At 46.5% G+C, this 21,935-nt stretch overlaps 1 protein-coding gene across 1 annotated transcript; it reads left to right on the top strand.

Moving 5' to 3' along the window:
• The first annotated feature begins 62 nt into the window (after nt 1-62).
• On the top strand, nt 63-21,639 carry DENND11 (DENN domain containing 11). Its single transcript, XM_008171143.4, has 9 exons — nt 63-358; nt 11,994-12,093; nt 13,315-13,473; nt 14,303-14,456; nt 14,833-14,971; nt 15,529-15,660; nt 15,966-16,116; nt 16,655-16,723; nt 17,893-21,639. The coding sequence occupies exons 1-9, from the start codon at nt 148-150 to the stop codon at nt 18,086-18,088; spliced, it is 1,311 nt and encodes a 436-aa protein (XP_008169365.1). The 5' UTR covers nt 63-147; the 3' UTR covers nt 18,089-21,639.
• Nucleotides 21,640-21,935: the final 296 nt, after the last annotated feature.

Genomic DNA, 21,935 nt, shown 5'->3' with positions numbered 1-21,935 from the left:
GGGCTGCGAGATAGAGCGTTTTCACAGCCCGGAAGCCCCGCCCCCAATCGGGTTTAGCCCCGCCCCCTGCTCCGCGGCCGCCCACCCCTTCCCCCCGTCCCTGCCCGCCCGCCAGGCTCTCCGCGGTGCAGTCGGCGGGCCGAGGCCATGGTGGAGCCGGCAGACGAGGCGCCGCTGCTCTTCTGGGCCGAGGGCCCCGCGGTCTCCCTGCCGCAGCCCGAGCCGGAGCGGGGCGGCTGGAGCCTGGCCCCGGGGGGTGGCGCGGCGTGGGGCGGCCCCGGGGAGCTGCCGCGGGGGCCGGAGGCGGAGGCGGACCAGATCGTGGCGGTGTTCGTGGTCACCTTCGATCCCCGCTCGGGTAAGGGCGGCCCGGCCCGCGGGGATGCTGCGCCTCCTCCATGCGCTGCCGGGGGGGAGCCGCGGGAGCCCCTCCCGCATCCATTACCGCGGGCTCAGCAGTGATGGGAAACGCTGCTGCCCCCTGTCGCCTTCTCCCTGACCCCCACCCCCGCGATATGTCTGCTGGGGTTGGGGGAGACTGGGAATCTCCCGTCTCTTCCCCCCCCCCCCAACGCTCCCAGGCTGAGCTCCCAGGTCATCGCTGTCGTGAGTTGGGGAGGCCTCGGCAGGGTCCCAGGAAAACGCTGCCTCCCCTCTCGTCCACGGGGTAAAAGACACCTTGGGAATCCTGCTCCTCTTCCTTCCTTTCCCCCCACCCCTCGGGCTGAGCAGCCTGGTCATCGCTGTGATGAGTTGGAGGGGGGGCCTCAGTAGGCCCTTTCTCAAGGGAAATATTGCACACCTCACCCATCTAGTGCTCATGCCCACAGGGGGATGAGAGAGAAACCATGTGGGAATCTCTTTCTCTCCTACTCTCTCCCTCCCCTACTCCCTGGCTCAGCAGCGTGATCATCACTGTGATGAGTTGGGGGGTGGAGGTAAGCAGGTTCCCAGAAAACACTGCTACATGCCTCCTCTTTAAATCCTCCCCATCACCCACTGATTTTCATGGGGTGATGGAAAAGCCCTGGGAATCTCTCCCCACTTCAGCACCCTCTATTCTGGTGATGAGCTGAGGCAGGTTTCTGCAGCTTTCTCTCACAGGAAAATATACTGTGTCCCTGTTTTCCCCATAGCTGTTTATTGGTAGTGAGTTGAGGCAAGCCATGGAAGCCTCACCCACCAAACATTGGCTACAAACAGTCACTTGCTGCACATACAGTGTTAGATGGTGATGAACATAGCCACCATCACTACAGTATGTGACCACTTCCCCAGCATGCATGTTGTTTTCCTGTGGCTTGCATTATATTTGCCGAGTCTAGTGCAACAAAGTGCGATTTACTTCCGTTCATGCAACTTTGAGATCTTGGTGTTGCTTTCCCTTCCTCATCATGAGACCTGTGCAGATTAATAACACTCTGCTTATCTATAGCGTCTTTCTTCTAGGAATTTCAAGTGCTTTACATACGCTAAGGAATTAAGCCTCTCAGAATTCCTGTGAAATAGGTAGAAGAGTAGTACAGATAAGGAAACAAGCACAGAGAGGCTCTCTTGTCTGATGACCATGCAGCAAGTCAGTGGCAAAGCTGGGATAAGAATTCAAGATCTTTGACTTCCATTCTCACTAGATTCACTGCCTTTTTACTGATTCTGCACATCCAGGGGGGATAGGGGGAGGCAGGGCGGAGAATGTATGTAGGTAGGTGTGTTGCCACATCAGAATAAGTAAGTGGGAGAAGAGGGCATATGGGAAATAGGGGTTAGCACTAGGATTTAATTTTCTATTAGTGCAGGAGGTGGCTTTCTCTAAGGTGCAACCAAAATAGGTGATCTCAGTGGTGTTATGTCAGTGTAGTGGACCGCACAGTATAATAATCAAGGGGATGGGGTTTAGCATTCCAAATAAATGTGATGTTAAATATGATTAGAGTCTCCCTGGGCAAACCTCAGTTTTTCCTAAAACTCCTCTGCCATTTTGTGAGTAGGCAGTTGGGCACACAGAGTGAAAAGTGGTTCTGCAAAAGCTGGACTACTTTCCAGCTGTACTTTTAAGTACTGGGTAACAGTGGGTAACATACCAGTACATCTTGTCTTTGGTGCTGGTTTTATCTGCTGTGGAGGGTTGTACTTAAGTGCATCCACTTATACAATATAATTCACAGGGAAATAGTGAAAATGGGATGTAAGGAAGTGGTCAAATTTGACCTCTATTGTCCACATGCAACTTTTCAAAGGGGGAAAACAATCACTCTTCACACTTCTCTACAACAAGTAACTTTAGAAAACTACGTCTAGTAGCAATAGTTAAGGCTACAATTATGTCATGGAATCTGTCACTTCCAGAGACCTCTGTGACATTTTCCGTGTCAGCCCCAGGGCAGCACCCAGGCAGCAGGGGGCCCTGGAGCTGCCAGCTGCTATGTGGGGTAGGGGTCCCCCGGAGCTCCCAGCTGCTGTGCAGTGGGGGGGGGGACCCTGGAGCCCCAGCTGCTGTGGGTGCTGGACACTCCTCCCTTCCCATTTTGTCAGGGATATTTTTAGTAAAAGTCAGGGACAGGTACGGACTTCCATGAATTTTTGTTTATTGCCTCTGACTTGTCCCTGACTTTTACTAAATATATCCGTGAGAAAATCTTAGCCTTAGCAATAGTGTCTGTATGGAAGAGTAAATTACCTCCCTTGATGGGCATGTAGAGCATTGACTTGTGCTGCTGCTTCTTAGTGTATACTCAGCGTGCCTCAGGTGGCATGTGACCAGGATTCATCACCGAATTTGGTCTGCTGGTTGGATTATTAGCTTTCCAGATTGGGCTGGGTATTGACCGGCAGTGCAACGTGAACGCTGATCCATGCCTCCTGACTTCTTCTGACTGTACCCAACAAATCATACATATTTATTGGTGTCATACCTGTCTTGAGTTCTGTCTGCAGAGGTGACTCTGATTCTTTTGTTTGGTGCTTAAGAGATTAATGTTGTTTTCCCAAGGAGTGGTGAATTTATCTCTCAACTGTTTTTCATCACACACTTGGTATCCTGCGCAGTCCTACACAAACTTGGTATTAATTCTCTTCTGTTATTGACCTCAGTAAGCAATGCTGAATCATGACACTAAGATTACAGAAAATGCTAGCCCACCACTGCATCTGCTGTTGTCCATTATTAACTTCCTGTTGGTACGTTAGAGCATACCTGCCATATACCTTCACACATGCTGTGCTGCTGTTCTGTCTGCCTCGATCTAGGGTCTTAGATACATCACTTATGTATATGTTTGTACATGCACTTCAGATAGTGTTCTCTTTCCTTCAGTCAGCAGTGACTCGCTTCTTGTGAGAGGGCCAGGGTGGCTATGGCAGAAGGGCTGGGTCACAGTTTTGCATTTTGCTCTGACGTTGTGTATCCTGACCTCTTCCAGGAGTAAGTTATGGGCAATAGCCAAGAAAGTTTGGTCTTCTGCGTGCACAAGCATTGTTCTTGAGGTTGACAGTCCCATAATACCGCAGGAACCTGGCTCTCACGGGAGGTCACGACCATGCGGGTTGTGATGGTCCCCTGGGTAACTTGTGCCAAGCCCATGGAGGACTCTGAAGGTGAAGACTTCTTCTTTCATATGGCTTGGGGAGGTAATAACAATTACAAATTTATATCTAGATTTGATAGTAGGGACCTTGCTGCAGCAGTGAGCTGGTGAATGTCCTTCAGGCCCCTGGTGAAAGAACAAAGGGAACACTCAGAAATGATGTGCTCCATCATTTGTGCCTGGTGACAACAGTCTCCTACAGGTGTTTGCCTCATTTTCCATTTAAAGAGGGTTTGTCCACATCTCCCAGGAGATGTCCTGATGTAATTCAATCTGCACCAGTCTTTCTGACATAAATCAAAACCCGGTGGTTCCTTGACAGGGTCAACAACGAGCTGTTTGTTTTGAGCAGTCGAAACACTCCCTGTGGTTCTCCATTTAGCCTCAGCATCAAAGTTAAATGTAAGAGTCTTGATGCGGACCCATAGAGGGTTGCAGGATTTTAATTTTGTCTTTGGTGGGTTCTGCAGGTCATCGTGCAGCGGGGTCTTTGTGTTTGCATTGACGTAGTTGAGAAAGTGAGATGTCTGGGCAGCTCTTCTAATCTATGGAGGCTGGATGTGCAGTAGGACTGGGAGCCAGTCGACCAGTGTCAGGAACGCTCAAATTGACTCTATGCGCATAGCGTTATTGAGTTGTGTCAAGGCATTTAGTGTGACTGCTGTGAGACCACACTGGTGCACAGTATTCAGCTGCAGAATGTACCAAAGCAGTTGTTGCGGTTGTAAGGTCCATGGACTGGAGCCTGATGATGTTCTGGCCAATTTTCTGATAAGTGCTGCATGAGACCTGACCTTATAGCGGGTGTTCTCGAGATGTTGTAGAAAGGTTAAACTCCGGTCCTGTGTAACGCTGAGATACTTTGAGTTAGCCTCATGGCTGACGCTCTCACTGCAGAACTGCACCACGAGTTTGGTATTAGCCATTTTATTGTTCAGACAGAAAGTGGTCACCATGTTTTTTTTTTTTTTTTTTGGGTTAGGCCTAAGTTTCCAGCATTGGAAATAATCAGCCATTGTGCTAAGATCTCGGGTTAGGGTGCAGCTGATAGTATGGAGGCTTGTATGCTGAACAGCTAGGACAATGTCATCTGCATAGATGAATTTCCTCAACTCTGTTGCTGGTATATCCATGGTGTATAGATTAAAAAGTATCAGGGCCAGGACAGATCCCTGAGGGATGCCCGAGTGAAGAGTCTTTGGTCTACTGATCTGGCCATTAAGGTGTACCTTAAACCAGCTGTCCCCGGTCATCACTGCCAAGAGGTGGATCATTTGCTGACAGTGAATGACACTGGAGACCTTGAGGAGGAGGCCTTGTCTCCAGCCGGTGTCATATGCCGAGGATACATCAACAAGGACGATTCCTGTCTTCAACTTCTGTTGGAATCCTGCCTCAGTGTAGCCGGTGAGTTAAGCTACTTGGTCACAGCAGTTCCTCCTCCAGTGAAATCCTGCCTGCTTCACTGGGAGGATGTCTCTGCTAATGTCAAACAGACGGTGGAGCAGCCCCCCATTCCATGAGATTTTATGTCTGGCAGCTTTGTCGTTGTCTTTTGCACGTGTTTCTTGGAGGGCCATGATGTCAATGTGATGGTCTTTGAGGGTCCTCGAGCGGTAAACCACTTTTTTCATGGACATCCTTTCTACAGTAAGTTCGTATATTTGGAGGGCTGGCCCAACTGTTCTTTTTTGGTCCTGAAAAGGGTGGTTTGAGGAAATATAATCATTGCTACTTTCACTCAGAGGTTGGTAATGTGACATCCAGTGGCCAGTTGACAACATTGGTATGTTAGTTAATTTACAATTTATATTTAGGAGGGAGGGATAGTAGGCCAATGGCTTGAGCATTGGCCTACTAAACCCAGGGTTGTGAGTTCAATCCTTGAGGGGGTCACTTAGGGATCTGGGGCAAAATCAGTAATTGGTCCTGCTAGTGAAGGCAGGGGACTGGACTCGATGACCTTTCAGGGTCCCTTCCAGTTCTATGAGTTAGGTATATCTCCATATATTATTATTACACAAAGCACGAAAAACACCAGCACTTAACAGGAACATCACGTGAAGGTTGTCGTCTTGCTCCCAAGGTGAAGGCTGAAACGTTGAATTTGACCTGTAATTCCATGAGCTAGTGAAGAGTAGAGCACTGTGGGTGATGTGCTGTCAGAGGCCTGCTTTGCTGAACAGATGGGTTTCTATGTCCTGAGTCACCAGGAACTGTTGTAAAATCAGCTGTTTCATACCTAGGTAGAGAGAATTACAGTAATTAAGCCTGGAGGTTGTGAATGCTTGGATTCCCAAAATCCAAACCCAAATGGAGAAGCCACAGTTGGTCATCCTGCGGGCTGGAGAGGGGAAAAGATGTTTTTTGTGTGGCTTTATTGGGTATCGAGAAACAGCAAGGAGTCCAGGGCTCACCTATAGGATAGACACAGGAGGAACAAGATAAAGAGAAGCTTTAAAGATTTCAGGCTAAAGAGAGATGCAATCTCGCACTTTTTGAGGGGCACTTGTATCGAACTTGTCAATGTTTGGCATCTTGGAATGTTGCTCACAGTGCTGGCTGCCCCATTATTGTTTCCAGGTGGTGCACTCTAAAAGAAATAGGAGCAGGTCAAATTATGTCTCTTGCTACTTATGTGATTGTGGTGCGCAGCCAACTATCTTGGTATTAAGTTTGGGATGTAGGGCAAGCCTACACTTGAAATGCTGCATTGGTGCAGCTGCACCATTGTATTGCTTTAATAAAGATGTTCTAAGGGCAAGTCTACACTACAAAATTAAGTCATCCTAAGTTATGTTGACATACAGCCATCGCAGTAATTAAATCACTTTTGCATGTCCATTGCACATGGAGCGTTGTGAGACGATTTCTGAAAGGCAGTAACAGTCAATGTAAGGAACACAGTGTCTGCACTGACACTAAGTCGACCTAACTAAATCGACTTAAGCGCTATGCCTCTCGTGGAGGTAGAGTTATTAGGTTGGTGTAGTGGGCGAGTTACATCAATAGGAGCTACCGTTTAGTGTAGACGCTTAGAGTTAGATTGACGTAATTAACTCTGTAGTATAGAGCAGGCCTAAGTCGATGGGAGAGAACTCTCCTTTCAGTGAAGTTGATCCACCTCCCTGAGAGTCAGTAGCTCTTCTGCTGATATAGCCCTGTCTACATGGGGGGTTAAGTCGATATAACTACATCACTCAGGGATGTGGATTTCTCTCATCCCTGAGCGAGGTAGTTATTATACGGATCTAAGTCTGTAGTGTTCTTAATAACACTGTAGCTTGTGAAGGCCCCAGTCCTTCAGCTGGCTTTGAGTGGCCAAACTACTGGTCCTGCAAGTGGAGGATCAGGCCTACAAGTGAACCAATAACTGCTTTGAAAAAGTCCAATTCACCATTATTCAGCTGTTTTGTTTCTTTTTTGTATTTCTTTCATTCTCCAAGTTGAGCTAAACCATGTTTAGTTTCACTTTCTGGTTCTCAGGCACTAGCACAGCGTTCCAGTGTTGGGTTGCAGATACTGCTTGGGAGTGTATAGATCTAAAAATGTGTTCACTAATACATAGATCTTCATGTCTGTGTGTGATGCCCCCCAGCCACCCCCATGAACAGATGGTTACTTTAATAAAGAAGCTAAATGCTGGTGTCACAGTAGCTTCTGGGAGCATCCAAAAATAAGAGGAATAGTGCAGAAAGTTACAAGGGAAACTTTCTTTGGCTCCATTCCTTCCAGAAGCTGCTGATGCTGTTTCTGACTTATCCTGGTGCTGACGAATGGCTTACAAAAGTTCTTCAAGGAACCTGCGAGCTTCTCTCTTTAAAGCTTCGCATTGTGCTCTAAAGTTCAAGTTGTTTGAATGCGGCTTGGGAAGTCCTTCCTCACCAGCCTGGGAGCTGCTTTGTGCATGGTCAGGGAACGGGATAGGCTTCCTGCTCTCTCAGAGGCTTCTCCCTTCCCCCTCCCTCCTGTCTGTGGGCAACTAAGCTTGTGCCTGTGGGAAAAGTCGCTCCTTTGTTTGCTCTAGCATCTCGCCTGACTGATTTTTATCTCTTTGCTTGCTCCATGACTGCCACGTCATCGCACAAGGCAAGGTGGTGAGAGCGACTGCCCAGGAGTACAGGTGTTGGTGGCTAATGTTCTTTTTAATGGAAGATCCTAGAAAACAGTGCAACTGAATGAGTTTATTCCAGTGTGAGCATGTTGATCTCCAGTGGCTAAAGCACAGGATAGGGTTCTAGTTCCACTTGCTCTGCCACTGACCTGCTTTGTGGAACTGGGTGTATTACTTAACCTCTGTCTGTTTACACATCTGTGAAATGGCGATAATACTTGCCAACCCCCGCAGTGATATTTGAGGCTTAACTAATTGAAGGTACTTTGGCTGAAAGGTGCTGTGGAATGATAACGTATTACTATTAAGTGTGCAGCTGAAGATCAGTAGTTGATTCATTATGAGCATTAGACTTTCAATTGCGTTTGAAAGAGGAACCTGCGGGGGAACTTGGCGCTAACCACAACTTGTGGTTGAGGGAGCCCTGATCTACTTCCTTAAACTCTTCAGGGAAGGATCATCTCGCGTCTCTTTAAAAACAGTTATAAATTTTAAAAAGTGGCTCCATATAACTCTAAACACAAACCACAGGCATTATCATAGTGGCTTCCTCTGCCAGCCTTGTACACTACTTAAAAGGCCCAGGTACATCAATAAAGGCTCTGTCTTCATATGTATTTGTACAGCACCTCGCACAGTAGAGCCCTGATTGGGGTCTCTGGGCGTTACCATCATAAAATGAGAAATCCCCTTTGTAGGGGAGGGATAGCTCAATGGTTTGAGCATTGGTCTGCTAAACCCAGAGTTGTGAGTTCAGTCCTTGAGGGGGCCACTTAGGGATCTGGGGCAAAATCAGTACTTGGTCCTGCTAGTAAAGGCAGGGGGCTGGACTCAATGACTTTTCAGGGTCCCTTCCAGTTCTATGAGATAGGTGTGTGTGTATGTATGTATATGTGTGTGTATGTATGTATATATATATATATATATATAAGTCTTCCAGAGAGTCCTTATCCCCACCTCCTTGCTTGGTTGTAGTGATTTTTCATTAGCTGTGTGATGACATTGCTGACAAGACAGCCTAGGACTGGCCTCCCCATCTCTGAACAGAATGGATGCGCGTGAAATCTCTGCTGTTATTGTAATTAACTTGCTGTATGTATTTATCTCACCAGGACCTAAAACCTATTGGAAACAATGTCGAATTGAGCAGAAAAATAGGCTACTAAATTCCAGTAGCTAAATAGAATTCTATGTGCTCCCTCCTTTGTGCAATATGCAAAATACAAAGAAGGGCCAGGATTTTCAGAAATAGTCACCTAAAGTTAGGCACTTATTTAAATGTGGCGCACCCCACAGCTCCTACTGACCCAAATGGTTGCTGCTGGGTGCTCAGCTAGTTTTGAAAATCAGCTACTTATTTAGGTGTCAATTTTTAGGCTCTTGTTTCTCAAAGTCTTGACCAAGTCTAAGGCCTTGTCTAAACACACATGTTGTACTGTTTTAACTACACTGCTATAAAGTGATGTATTCCCACACACATCCCAGAGTGGATGTTGTTATATACGGATAGTGTTTGGGAAGGGGAGTAAGCTATACTGATACCAGGTGCCTTCATATTGGCATAACTGTGTACCCACTAGGGCTTGTAGTAGTATAACTTTTGGTGGAAAAATCTCATCCCTGAATATTTGTATTGGTCCAAACTCTGTATGTAGCCCACAAATCTGTTGTGAAAGAGTTTAGGATTAGATTGACTTGTAATATTTTTTGTCTTTCTGTATGGATCATCTTTCATCTCAAAAAATATTCTCTCTCATCATCTCCACCCCAAGATCAGACTTTTTAGATATTCTTTTCTATTTCAGGCATTAAACTTTTTCTTGTTGGGGTGATAGTCAGTTGCCAGTTTATTCAGTCTTAATCTTTTCTGTATCTGTGCACTTTTGTATTTGCTGGAACAATTATTGTGCTGTAGAGTTAGGAGGTTGGGAAATCCGTGAAACATTTCAGTCAGCTCTTAAAATATTAATTAGCTTGAGACGTGTTCCATGGAAGTTGTATAAGGGCGTTGACTTTAAGATTCCTGTTTGACCAGTCTTACCAAGGAAGAAAATGGGCTTCCAGAGAAACGATCCATTGCCCAAGCAGAGCCATCAAGAAGGATAGGAGTGGTCGTGGAGTCTCCACACCCACACTTTGGGTGTGAGGTGGAATACCAGCTGTCCTGTGGTTTGTGGGCTGTCGAACCATTAAAATATCACAGGTCTAGTGAAGATTGCATGTCCTGGGCTTTGGACTAGTGAAAAGGAGGAAATCCTTTTGGTAACTAAGTTTTATATACTAAAAAATACAGCCAGCTGATTTGCTCAGAGGCTTGGAATGTTAGAAGCTTTGACAAAGATGGATTTGTTGGCAGAGTGCAGGTGAAGCAGTCAAAGGTACACCACAAACTTGTTAACCCAGTACTTACGTTTTTCACATGAATATCATGGTCGTATATGTGGCGTGCATGTATGTATGTATGTATTTATTTATATCTCTATCTCTCTATATATATATCTGTTGTTGTTTTTTTTTTTTTTTAAGCAGTAAAGTTCCACTGACATGAGCATGGCTGGTGCTACAGTTTACCATGTGCTGTGCATACACTCCTCCCTACCAGTAGTGATCATAACACTTTCACTTTTGGCCATAAATCTACATACAAAGTTCTGGCCTAGGCTTTTTAATACCCCTTCATGAGCCTGGAAGAAAGGGGAGAGAGTCCATTTTCCATTCTTCTTGGAGATTTGACTTCTAAATGATTTAGATTGTGGCACAGAGAATACACCTATAAAGTTTGCGGACGATGCCAAGCTGGGAGCGGTTGCAAGTGCTTTGGAGGATAGGATTAAAATTCAAAATGATCTGGACAAACTGAAGGAATGGTCTGAAGTAAATAGGATGAAATTCAATATGGACAAATGCAAAATACTCCACTTAGGAAGGAACAATGGATTGCGCACACACAGAATGTGAAATGACTGCCTAGGAAGGAGTACTGGAGAAAGGGATTTGGAGGTCATAGTGGATCACAGGCTAAATATGAGTGGAGAACAGTGTAACACTGTTGCAAAAAATAAAATAAAATAAGCAGACCTCATTCTGGGATGTATTAGCAGGAGTGTTGTAAACAAGACACAAGAAGTAATTCTTCTGCTCTACTCCATGCTGATAAGGCCTCACCTGGAGTATTGTGTCCAGTTCTGGGCGCTACGTTTCAGGAAGAAAGTGGACAAATTGGAGAGAGTCCCAGAGAAGAGCAACACAAATAATTAAAGGTGTAGAAAACATGACCTGTGAGGAAAGATGGAACAAATTGGGTTTCTTTAGTCTGGAGAAGAGGGGGGGGACATAACAGTTTTCAAGTACATAAAAGGTGGTTACAAGGAGGAGAGTGAAAAATTGTTCTTCTTAACTTCTGAGGATAGGACAAGAAGCAATGGGCTTAAATTGCAGCAAGAGAGGTTTAAATTGGATGTTAGAAAAAAATTCCTAACTGTCAGGGTTATTAAGCACTGGAACAAATTGCCTAGGAAGGTTGTGGACTCTCCATCATTGGAGATTTTTACAAGCAGGTTAGACAAACACCTGTCAGGGATGATCTAGTTATTACGTAGCCTGCAGGGGACTAGCCTAGATGACCTCTTGAGGTCCCTTCCAGCCCTACCAGTCTATGCTTCTTGCCTCTCTTGAACAGGATTTCTAAAATCCTTTCTGAATCCAAGACTTTATCATGGCAACATGATGCACTTACCAAATGCCTGGCTATTTAATTTTACATCCTTCCCTTTGCTCTGCTTTTGCACTACAGTGCTGAGGAGAGGGGTCAGATTTTCAGCTTTGGAGACTGAAGTCTTCTGTCCACAGAACTCTCACAGCACGAACATCAGTAGAGTTAGCCCCTCCTTCACTGCCCTGCCCAAATACCTGGAGGGACTATCTGCTGTAGCTGCTGCCTGGCAAGCCTTGGAGGGGCAAGTCTGAAATAGGTTCTGAAATAACTCTTGAGGCCCATGCAATGTACTGGTGTTCAGTGCAGCATGTCTGTCTCACAGGCAGCACATGGAGTGTGATAAGGTTGCATCTGTGCTCAGGTACTGGAGAGACCCATCTCACTGTAAGGCCATGTAATAACCGCCCTGTATTGTTCCAAAAACTTGTATTGCCTTTTAAAATACTGTTACCAGTGCACTGCTCCTTGATACCCAAGTGGTTGAAACCTGGCTGCTGTTGATTTGTTGCTGCTTTATCTTTAGAAGAGGGTGGGACCCTTTTCTACTCCAATGAAAAGTTATCGCTCCCTTGCCCCGCAGGTAACATGGTGGAATGGTGTTTGCCCCAAGACATTGACTTAGAAGGTGTTGAGTTCAAATCCATGGCAAGTGGGTCGCACAAAGTCCAGTCGGATTTCATGTGAGTATATTTGGGCTGCGCTGCTCCTTCCCATCCTCCTTAGGCACACATGCCCTCCTCCCTTAGTCCAAAGCAGTAAAAATGAACACTGCCCATCAACTAAGGCCCCCCAAATTGACTTGCCATAAAACTAGCTGCTTTGGAGTGAATTTTCCAGATATTTAGCATCTGCTGCATCAAATATCTGCTATTTATGTAGATCCTAACGTATAATGAATGACTCCTGCTCTGGTGGCCAGCCCGCCAACAAGAGCAGACCTGGTTCCTAGAGGTAAACTGACACTAATACATGAGGCACGAACAAACAAGGAAGCAAACAGAATTGCTAATTTCAGGCTCGTTAGGAATGTCAGCAGTGGGCCAGGAGGCGTGGTGGGGATGGAGCAAATTCTTTGCCAGATGGAAAAGAGCAAAACGGGGCGGGAAGGGGGGAGAAGGGGAGGGTTTTGTTGTTTGTGGTTTTAAGAGAGAACGCAGAAGAAAACATGTTTATAAAAACTTGGATGTCTCCTTTAGATGTTGAGTAGTGATCCTGTCCTGTTCCCATTTCACTTCCTCGTCCCTCCCGCCTCCTAATGGGAATTCTGGTTCATGCCCTTCCCATCGTATTCCTCCCCACTCTGCTCTCAAGGGCCCCGAGTTGTGGTGCCTCCCTTTGGCCAAGGAGGACCGACAGCTGCTCCCTTTAGAGCTTGTAGACTCCACTCTCTGATTGGCCAGAGGAGGTGTTTCATCTGCAGTGTTTCCATTCTCTGCAAGCCTGGGAGATGGCTTAGGGGCCAAACAGGCCATCGTTACGACAGCTAGTCTGACTTACTTTATAAAGTGTGGTGTGTTATCCTCGCTGTTCTTTGGAAACACGACGTTATGCTCCCTAGGCCCAGCTTTCTACCCGAGCCTCTCTTCTGAAAATTTCCCCATCGTTGTTAACACAGGTTCCACTGCACCTGTGCTAGCAAAGGTCGGGCCTTTAGTGGTAGGAGAGGCACTGGAGGCTGCCAGCTTTCTGAATACTGTGTAATGTAGACCATGCTGTCAATAGATTTAGAAGACATGGTTAAAATGGCAGAGGCCTGTGTGCACAGGAGGAGATGTAGGGGGTGGGGAACTGATATTTTTGATGGCCCTTCCTAGGATCTGCTTGTTATACCTCGCCATGTATGTGCCTCTCTTCCCACCCTCCCCCTTTCTAGTTATTTTCTGTTGCACATTTGTCCCCAGTTATTTCCGGAAAGGGCTCTGCTTCGGCCTGGCCTGCTTTGAAAACATGCCCGTGGAGAGTGAATTAGAGCGTGGTGCCCGCATGAAGTCTGTGGGGATTCTCTCCCCTTCGTACACCCTGCTCTATAGATATATGCACTTCCTGGAGAACCAGGTCCGGTAAGTTGTCTGTGGGATACAGGATTGGCTGCCTGTAGTGAAGGGTCTGAATGTTTGTGTGGATGGTTGGATGTGAAGGTTTCCCAGGCTACATTGAACATCAGGTTGCGTGTCATTTGAAAGGTAATTTTCCCTGCATGTGCAATAAGGTTTTGGCTTTGAGCTAAGACTTTGAAATGTTGCCACATTAAGACCTTTTTCCAAGAAACAGTACTTCTGTGTGTGTGTGAATTACAGGAAATGAGGATCATGATGGAGGAAAGAAATTAAACTTGAGTTAGTAATACAGGACCACTTCAGTGTGTAACACTTTTTTTTTAATCTGCTGGAGAATTGCTTGTTTTGAACAGGTATTAGAACAAAATAATTGTTGATTTCCCTCCTGTCCCTTAAAACATCAATTTGCTAAAGGTTTCTTGGAAGATTTTTAGAGCCAACAGTGAGATTTTGTTCTTGGCTACATCATGCTTCTGCTGTCTACACAGCGCTGTCCAGTGGGACTGCAGGATCAGAGCTTGCTAAGGGAATTAAGTAAGGGTAAAAGAGGACTTGCAGGAAAACGCCATCTTGTTTGAACTTGTTCTAAATGTTAAAAACCAGGATCCATTCTCCCATGCATGGAGTATGAGAGTCCTGCCTGACCATCTCAGCCCTGCCCATGTTCCTTGGATGCACTGAAAGATACAGATGCTTATGATGCTGGTGCCACAGCCTGTGAAGTCTGAGGCATCTAAGGCTGAATCATGGACTAGGAGATGTATGTGGCTGGGGGCAAGGGCCCTGGGGTCTGTGGACTCCATAAATCTTTCCTACTTTTTGTCTTTTCTAGACACCAGCTGGAGATGCCAGGGCATTACTCCCACCTAGAGGCATTTTATGATGACAAGAAGGGGGTTCTCCCTGCTGGCAAGGGTACCTCCAACTCTCAGCCACCCGTCCACTGGCTGCCCTCCATCCACAGATACATGTATCCAGAGATGAAGGTGAGGCAGGCGCTGTCCAGCTTGTATAAATGTGCAGTGCATGATGCTCCCGATGGGTGTAGGACTAGCTAATTTGTGTATAGCAAGTCTCTCTGCTAGGCAAGCTAGTGGCGTTTTCTCCATGCATTTCAGCATTTGTGGGCTGAGCTCTAAGCTGCACAAGGTAGATTCCTGTTGTTTAGGCGGAGTATCTCAGGCAGCAACTATCGACTGTTGCAGTGTGCTGCTCTTGCTCCCACGCATCTAGTGTCACAAGTGTGGTGGGTGGTGCTGGGCTGTGTGTATATAAGACTTGCTCCCATATTCTGCTTCTGTATTTAGCATCTCTGTGTTCCTGTAGCATCTCTCATGAGCCATTCTCTTCCCCGACCTTCAGATCACACACCCCGCAGGCTGTATGTCTCAGTTCATTAAGTTCTTTGGAGAGCAGATCTTCATCCTCTGGAAGTTCGCTCTGCTACGCAAGCGCATTTTGATATTTTCACCACCGCCAGTAGGAGTTGTCTGCTATAGAGGTACGGCGTCAAGATCAAAACCTTCAAACCTCTTCCTTCCCACGCCTGAAGGACAGTGACTTGTACACATGTGCACACACCCCTCCTAGCTGATATGGAGGGACGCAGTGCCGTTCTCCCAAGTCCACTGCTAGGGAAAGTGATGGGCAGGGTTTGCAAAGCAACCCTGAGGCTCCCCTTCTCTACTTCTTGCAAGCATGTTTTTCCCAGGCCTTGTTGGCCCGAAGAGCTACGAACCTGAACTCTTGTCTCTGTGTGGCAGCACCAGATGCTGTTGCCTGACTTTCATTCCACCAACAAGCTGGGTGCAGGGGGCGAGAATGTCTAAACATTCTGCAGGAACTTAAGAATTTAAATAACATGTTGCCCAATGGGAGAGTCAGAGTGAAATGTAAGCATTTCAGTGCTGGTCAGATGACACTATGCTGTGCTATATACGGTGTGTGTTTAGGAGCACTTTGGGCAAATGGGGACACGAGAAATAAGGAGGGGGCATTGTGGACCCTATTGAGAGGGAATATTGTGGGCATTGTGTTATCCCTTTCTCTCACCTGCAGTGTATTGCTGTTGCTGCCTAGCCAATGTCTCACTGCCTGGCATTGGGGGGACCGTTCCAGAGTCCAAGCCTTTCTTCTATGTGAATGTGGCAGACATAGAAATGCTGGAGACTGAAGTGTCTTATGTGGCCTGTAAGTACAACAGCCTCTTTGCTTCCCTACTGCTTCACGCCAAGCTGAAATCTCTGATGGATCAGGAGGTACCTTTTAAAACTTAAGCTGAAAAAATCTCCTGATGGTGAGAGAGACTCTGAAATAAAAGAAGAGATCTTAACCTGCCTGGGTGTGGCCAGGTCCTGTTCTCATCCAGCAATCACTGGATCGTAACGTGTCTGGGTGTGGCTGTGTCTTGTTCTCATCGAACAGCGACGCAAGTGAGAACAGCCACCGTGCAAGGAGAGTGTCTGAAAATCTTCCTCTCCCTCTGGTCTCGGCAGGCACGACGGAAAAGATCTTTGAGGAGAAGCGAGATCTCTACGACGTCTATGTGGATAACCAGAATGTGAAGACGCACCATGAGCACCTGCAGCCACTCCTGAAGATTAACAGTGCCGACAAGGAAAAATACCGGCGGCTCAATGACCAGAGGTAGTGGAGGGGACCTGAGTGATGAAGCGATGGGACCAGTATCTCAATCTCTTCACTTCCTTTGAATTTTCTTGTCTTCATTTTCCTGATTTCTTGCTGCTTTGGTTTATTCTTTTGACCCTCTCATTCAATACCTTTATGGTGGTGGTTTGTATTACAGCAGGGCCTAGAGACTCCAACTGAGATCAGGGCACCTTTGTGCTGGGCACTGTGCAAACACAGTATTAGTCAGTCCCTGTCATTTTTAAATAGACAAGGTAGATAAAGGGTGAGAAGGGAAACAGGCACGGAGATGAAGTGACTAGCCCAGGGTCATGCAATGGGTTTATGGGCAGAGCTGGGAGTAGAATCCAGATCTCCTGACTCCCAACCTAGTGCCCTGTCCATGGGACTCTGCTGCTATCTATAGATTAAAGATGAAGATTTTAGTACCTTTATCTTCAATAAAGGGTGATGTCTTCAGTCAGAATCCTGTTTGGCGCTATTGCTCTGGGGTTTGTTGCTTGTACATGTGCTTGATTGGCCTCCCTTCTCCCAGGCAGATGTTGATGTACTCTCAGGAGGTGGAGGAGGACTGCAGCTCCTGTGAAGAGGATCTCTTTATCTTGTGAGTTGCTCCCTGCACCACTGAATAACAACCAGGCTCCGGGGAGTCTTTAAAGTGTGGTTTCGCACTTGAGGGCCTGGGCACCAATGGCAGCCTGGGGTCCAGTCGTTGTCTCACTGGTTTCATATCACACTAGCTTAGCTTGCAAAAATAGAGATGTTTGGGGGGTTGGAAGCGTTTGGAGGGGATATGGGGACCCATAAAGCATGGGGTGGAAATGGAAGAGATTTCTAGAACACGAGCATCTTCTGACCTTCTTCAGAATTCCTGGCTATGTTGGGGGAGGCCAAACAGCTTGTTGAGATGCAGACAGTGCCCTGGCTGTGGGGAGCAAACTGCCTCTGCTTGTCGGCTGGGCGGTTACATGTGTGGCGGTTTCAGAGGAGGCTGGGGTGAAGGGTTGGGTAATGCTTGTGTGGTTCCTGCAGTCTGTGAGGAAATGCGTGGCAACTGAAGTACTAAATAGACCCTGGCCCCTCCTATGGAGCCCTTCACCACACACTATTATTGCTCATGTCCTATGGTGGGAAAGGGATATGCACGAGAGTAATACAATTAAATTGTCTAAAGGAAAATTGAGGGTGAATATTAGGTAGAGCTTGCCAAGACTGAGGTGCTTTGGACTATGAACAGCCTGCCACAGCGCACGGGGGAAGCCTCGTTGCTCGAGTCATTTAAAACTAGACTATGGTTGGAGAGGATATGGGACCAGGGAACAGTGCTGTACCTGAAAGGGAATGCAGGAGGTGGCCAGTCGAACTTTCATCTCCAAGTTTTGTTCCTTGTTTGGCGCTGAAACTTAGTCATAGCTAGAATCTGGTGGCTCAAGAACAGGTAATGGAGAAATCATTTGGGTCAGCATAGTGGCTTGATGCTTTTGTCCACTCAGTTCCCCCACTGTATTAGCGGAGACATATGTTGGATTTCTACACTTGGTCTTTTATTCCCCACAATAAATGTGTTAGTTGAGTCAGCGCCTAGCTTAAATAAGCCAGCCTGAAGCCTGTTGAGTAAAAGGTTCACTATTGACCTACCACATGTGCAATACCATGGTGGAAAGAAGGTAGGAATGTTTAAAGTGGGACTCTGGGGATGGTATAAAAAAATCTGTCTTCCATTTTTCTTTTCAATCCCATCTGCTCTTCCCTGTTGGCTGTGTCCTCCTGCAGGTTTTTCATGGAGCAGAACAATCGGATATTTCAGACACTGATGGAGGTGTCAGCCAGCCAGGACAAGACCTTGACAGCTGACCATGCCCGGGGCATGGGCCTGGACCCACAAGGTGACCGAAGCTTCCTAATGGACCTGCTGGAAGTGTATGGCATTGATGTCATGCTAGTCATTGATAACCCCTGCTGCACTTAAACTGAGGACAAGAGAGACAGGGAGCAGCGATGGCTTTTTAAAGACTATGGAACATTGCTTAGGAGCATCACTGGAACTCACCACACCGTCACTGGAAGGATCTCATTTATTTAATAACTTTATACAGAAAAGTATTTATAATTTTAAACAAAATGTGATTTTATTTTCCTTTCTTCAGGATTGACTGCTCAAGGTTTGGTTTGTTTTTTTCCTGATATCCATAGGAGCAATGGCACCTTTTCACCAACCCTCACAGTTGACATTGGCAGCTGTTTTTGGCCTAGTCTGGACTTCTGAGGGGCTGGAGATTTCAGGGAAAGCACCTTCTCTCATGGGGACCAATGTGAAATCATGCATATTTGAGCCTTCAGGAGTTGACTGTGGAGAATGTCCCCTCCAACTGGGTATTGTACAGTGCTCCCCAGTCTTTTCAGCATCCTCCACCCTACCGTGTCGTTCACTGGGGACAGTTAATTATGCAGGTTAGACTCTGTACACCCCACTCGCCCACCCTTTCAGCGGTTGAGTTGGAGTCCAACCACCATTCCTATCTATGGCAGAAGAAAATGGTTAAGACTAGACGCGCTACAGGATCATGTGATCATCACTTTGCATTATGGGATGCTACAAGGTGTTGCGTTCTCATTTCCACCATTTGAAAGGTGGAGTGATCTAGAGCCTACCCTCCCCATTTCGTGCCTGGAGCGCAGGAGAATGAAGAAACTTTTCACCTCCTGGTGTCTCCTAACTCCCCCTTTATTTATTATTTGCATGGATCCTGCTTTGATTAAAGATTTTTAAAACAGCAGGATAGTGTCCAGGTAGCCTCTACCGAGCAGCGACCAATATCACAACGGCACTCTGCAGTTAATGTGCTTTGCAGTCTCTTCTCAGGGCCGGGTTGAGCACCATTGATAGAGCTGTGTGGGAAATGCTTGACTCTGACACGTCATCAGCCCTTCCTTCGTTGCTAACTTCATCAACAGAACGGGCAGAATCTTTCTGCAGGGTCTGCTACTTACTTCGGCTTCCTGTCTTGTTCTCCCAGTGCCATGAGTTTGTATCAGTTTGTGCCTCGCCCTGGCTACCAACTTACCAGTCATTGTTCTGCTTGAGCATTCAGTTAAGTGGATCATCTTTTCGTCAGGCAGCTGTCAATGGGCAGCCCACTTATTTTTTCAGTGAGAGGTACAGGAGGTTGTAGCCCTGGTGCCTGGATGGCCTCACTATTTGCAGTGAGTTCCCTTGTGGCTTGGAGTTCTCTTCTGGCTCAGCTGCCAGAGGTGGAAGTGAGGATGTGTGTGTTTGGGGGGGCAGGGGGGAAAGGGGGAGACAAAGTGACAGATTTTTTTCTTCCTGCCCATTAGCTCTGCTTCTCTTCAGCATAGGGATTTCTCACTCCTCAGCAATGGATGTGGGCCAGTGACCACTGGCTGGACAATAGGGCCCCTTGCTTGTTCCCGTGAAAGGCTGGCTGTGTTCAGGATGCCTTCCTCTCCTTGCAACACTTGAATGTATGATGCTAAGTCCTAGGAGTAACTAGCTGCCTTGCAGCGTGTGATGTTTTTACTGGCCGTCATTCAGCAAGGCAGTACCACTGACTGCTCTGTTCTGGAGACATCAGTAGTTTACTCACATGCTTGAACTTAGGTATATGCTTAAGTACCTTTTTTGAACTGAGACCATAATGATCTAGCTGCCCTTTCCCCTAGACTTATTTCAGCATCTTGGCTCTCTTGTAACCCATAATCCAGCATTTCACGTTCTAGCCCTGTAGCTACCATGGAAGTGTTTCTTGCCATCAGCCGAGTGGACACTCCAGTCCTTCTTTCTTCTGGATTTTGCTGCTGGATAGGGTTCAGCCTGACCACGCTACATTCCCCTCAGTTCCTTGTTTTAACCCATGTATTTATTTAAACACACCTCCCGCTCAAAGAATCTCCTGCATTGCATCACTGATTTAGCGTCTGTGCCTTTTGAGGTGCTTAGAGGCAGGCACATTCCATCTCTCCATGGGGTTTATCTCCAGCAGACATCTCAGGTGTTAACTTGAGATTCAAGGTCTTTCCTAACCCAAAGGAGCAGAGAGCTTGAGGGAAGGGAAAGGAGGGAAACAACCTGGCACAGGCAAATCAAGGCCCTCCTAGTGCTATTTTAACAAGTATAATACGTAGCACGTCCGGGCCTTCAAGTGCTGGGTGAGCGGAGTGGAGTCTTTTCTCTCTGCTTCTCCTGGACTCCGACTACTTTCCTACAGGAGAAAAACATGCTGCTACTTTTGTTGTCTATCCTCTGTGGTTGTATTGCATTAATTCTCCCTACAAGCCTAGTGTTTGCCAGACTGAAGAATTTGAACAGAGCTGGTTGCAATTAAAAGCTCACTTCTGAGGAAGGCTTAATCTTGATTTTTTGTTTTGCTTTTGTTTTGACCTCTTTTCAAGCTGAATTGCCCAATACAATCCACATTTGACTCTGCCCTCAGTTGGTACCCTCCCACCTCATTTCTGTTGGGTTCTATCTCTCTAGCCATCCCCACCCAAGATTCTCTCTGAAAGGAGGAGGTACGGCAGACATGCGTTAGTGCGGTTTGAGTAACCTATGTTAGGAATAACCAAAGGCATTGAAACGTGAATCACCTAGCTCCTTTTTGCTACTGCTTGACTAGAGGTTTTGCGCTGATCAGCTTTTGGGGGCCCTCTCCTGTTCCCACTGAAGTTGGTAGTTCTGTTCATTTGAGCAGGAGCAGGCATTTAGTTTGTATCCTTGGGAGGTTACAGCCCTCTGCAACCTAAATCTTTCTAACACGTTTCTGAGCAGTAGCAGGGCCGTGTGTGTTCATGCGCTGTCAGAAAACCAGCTCCATCAGATGGCATTGCCAGAAGAGGATAAAGGAGGAGCAGCAAAGCAATGGCATAGCTAGGGTAAAAGAATCAGCTGACTTGCATCCCAGCTGGATAACTATAGTCTATCTGCTCTCCTGTGTAATCCGGTTTCCATAAGTCTCTCTTGAAAGGCAAATGCTTCAGGAGGTGAGAAGTATCACCCAAGAAGGGCCTCCTTGTTGCTCTATTGGAGGGAATTTGCTCCCTAAATATGAGGCAGTGCTGTGACTCATCTGCTTTGGCTGTCTGAAGTAATTCCGCCTCATGCCTCGCTTCTTGGTAGTGAAAGCAGTGGTAGTTCTGCAACCTTAGGGTAGATGTGTGCAACCCAACAGTGTAGTATAGAGGGATTGGTTAAGAATTGCTAAGGAAGCAGTTACTGGTTTCTACCTTTGAAGACAAAGCATTATTGCACATATTTCCTCCTAGCATAACAGGCAACATGAATCTGAATTCTTCCCCTCTTCCTTCAAAAGTCAACTCTTGAGAATTACTGCAACCCTGTGTAGTACTTTACTGTTCTGGGTGTTTTTTTTTTTTTTTTTTAAACCCAGTGCAGCTAGAAGGTCTTGGTAAAGGAGTGCTTTTTGGGGTGGGGGCAGAGGAGGAGAATGTGTTTAACAGTAAAGCTTGTTTGTTTGTTTTGATTAAAAGGAGGGCAAGATGGGACACTGTCTTTTTGTTATTGGGAGCTAGTGGAAAATCCTTCTGCCGAAATGTTGAAAGTACTTTGCCTTTAAAGTGGTGCCTTTTAGGTTTTTTAATGTGACTACGGCTGTTAGCATTTGTAGTTGCATGCCATCTGATCCCCTCATAACAGCCATGTGACAAAGTTGTAATGTCTCAGATTGGAGTCTTTCTAACCTCACACTAACTTCTGTATTTAAAGGAGAGAGCAACAGCCTTTCCATCAGACTCTACAGTGGCATTCTCACCGTTGATTTGAAATGGGTCTGTATGTAAGA

Source organism: Chrysemys picta, chromosome 1 (assembly GCF_011386835.1).
Source record: "Chrysemys picta bellii isolate R12L10 chromosome 1, ASM1138683v2, whole genome shotgun sequence".
NCBI classification, from domain to species: Eukaryota; Metazoa; Chordata; order Testudines; family Emydidae; genus Chrysemys; species Chrysemys picta.
The sequence above is the reverse complement of the archived record's forward strand: the minus strand, read 5'-3'. Positions and strand labels throughout refer to the sequence as shown.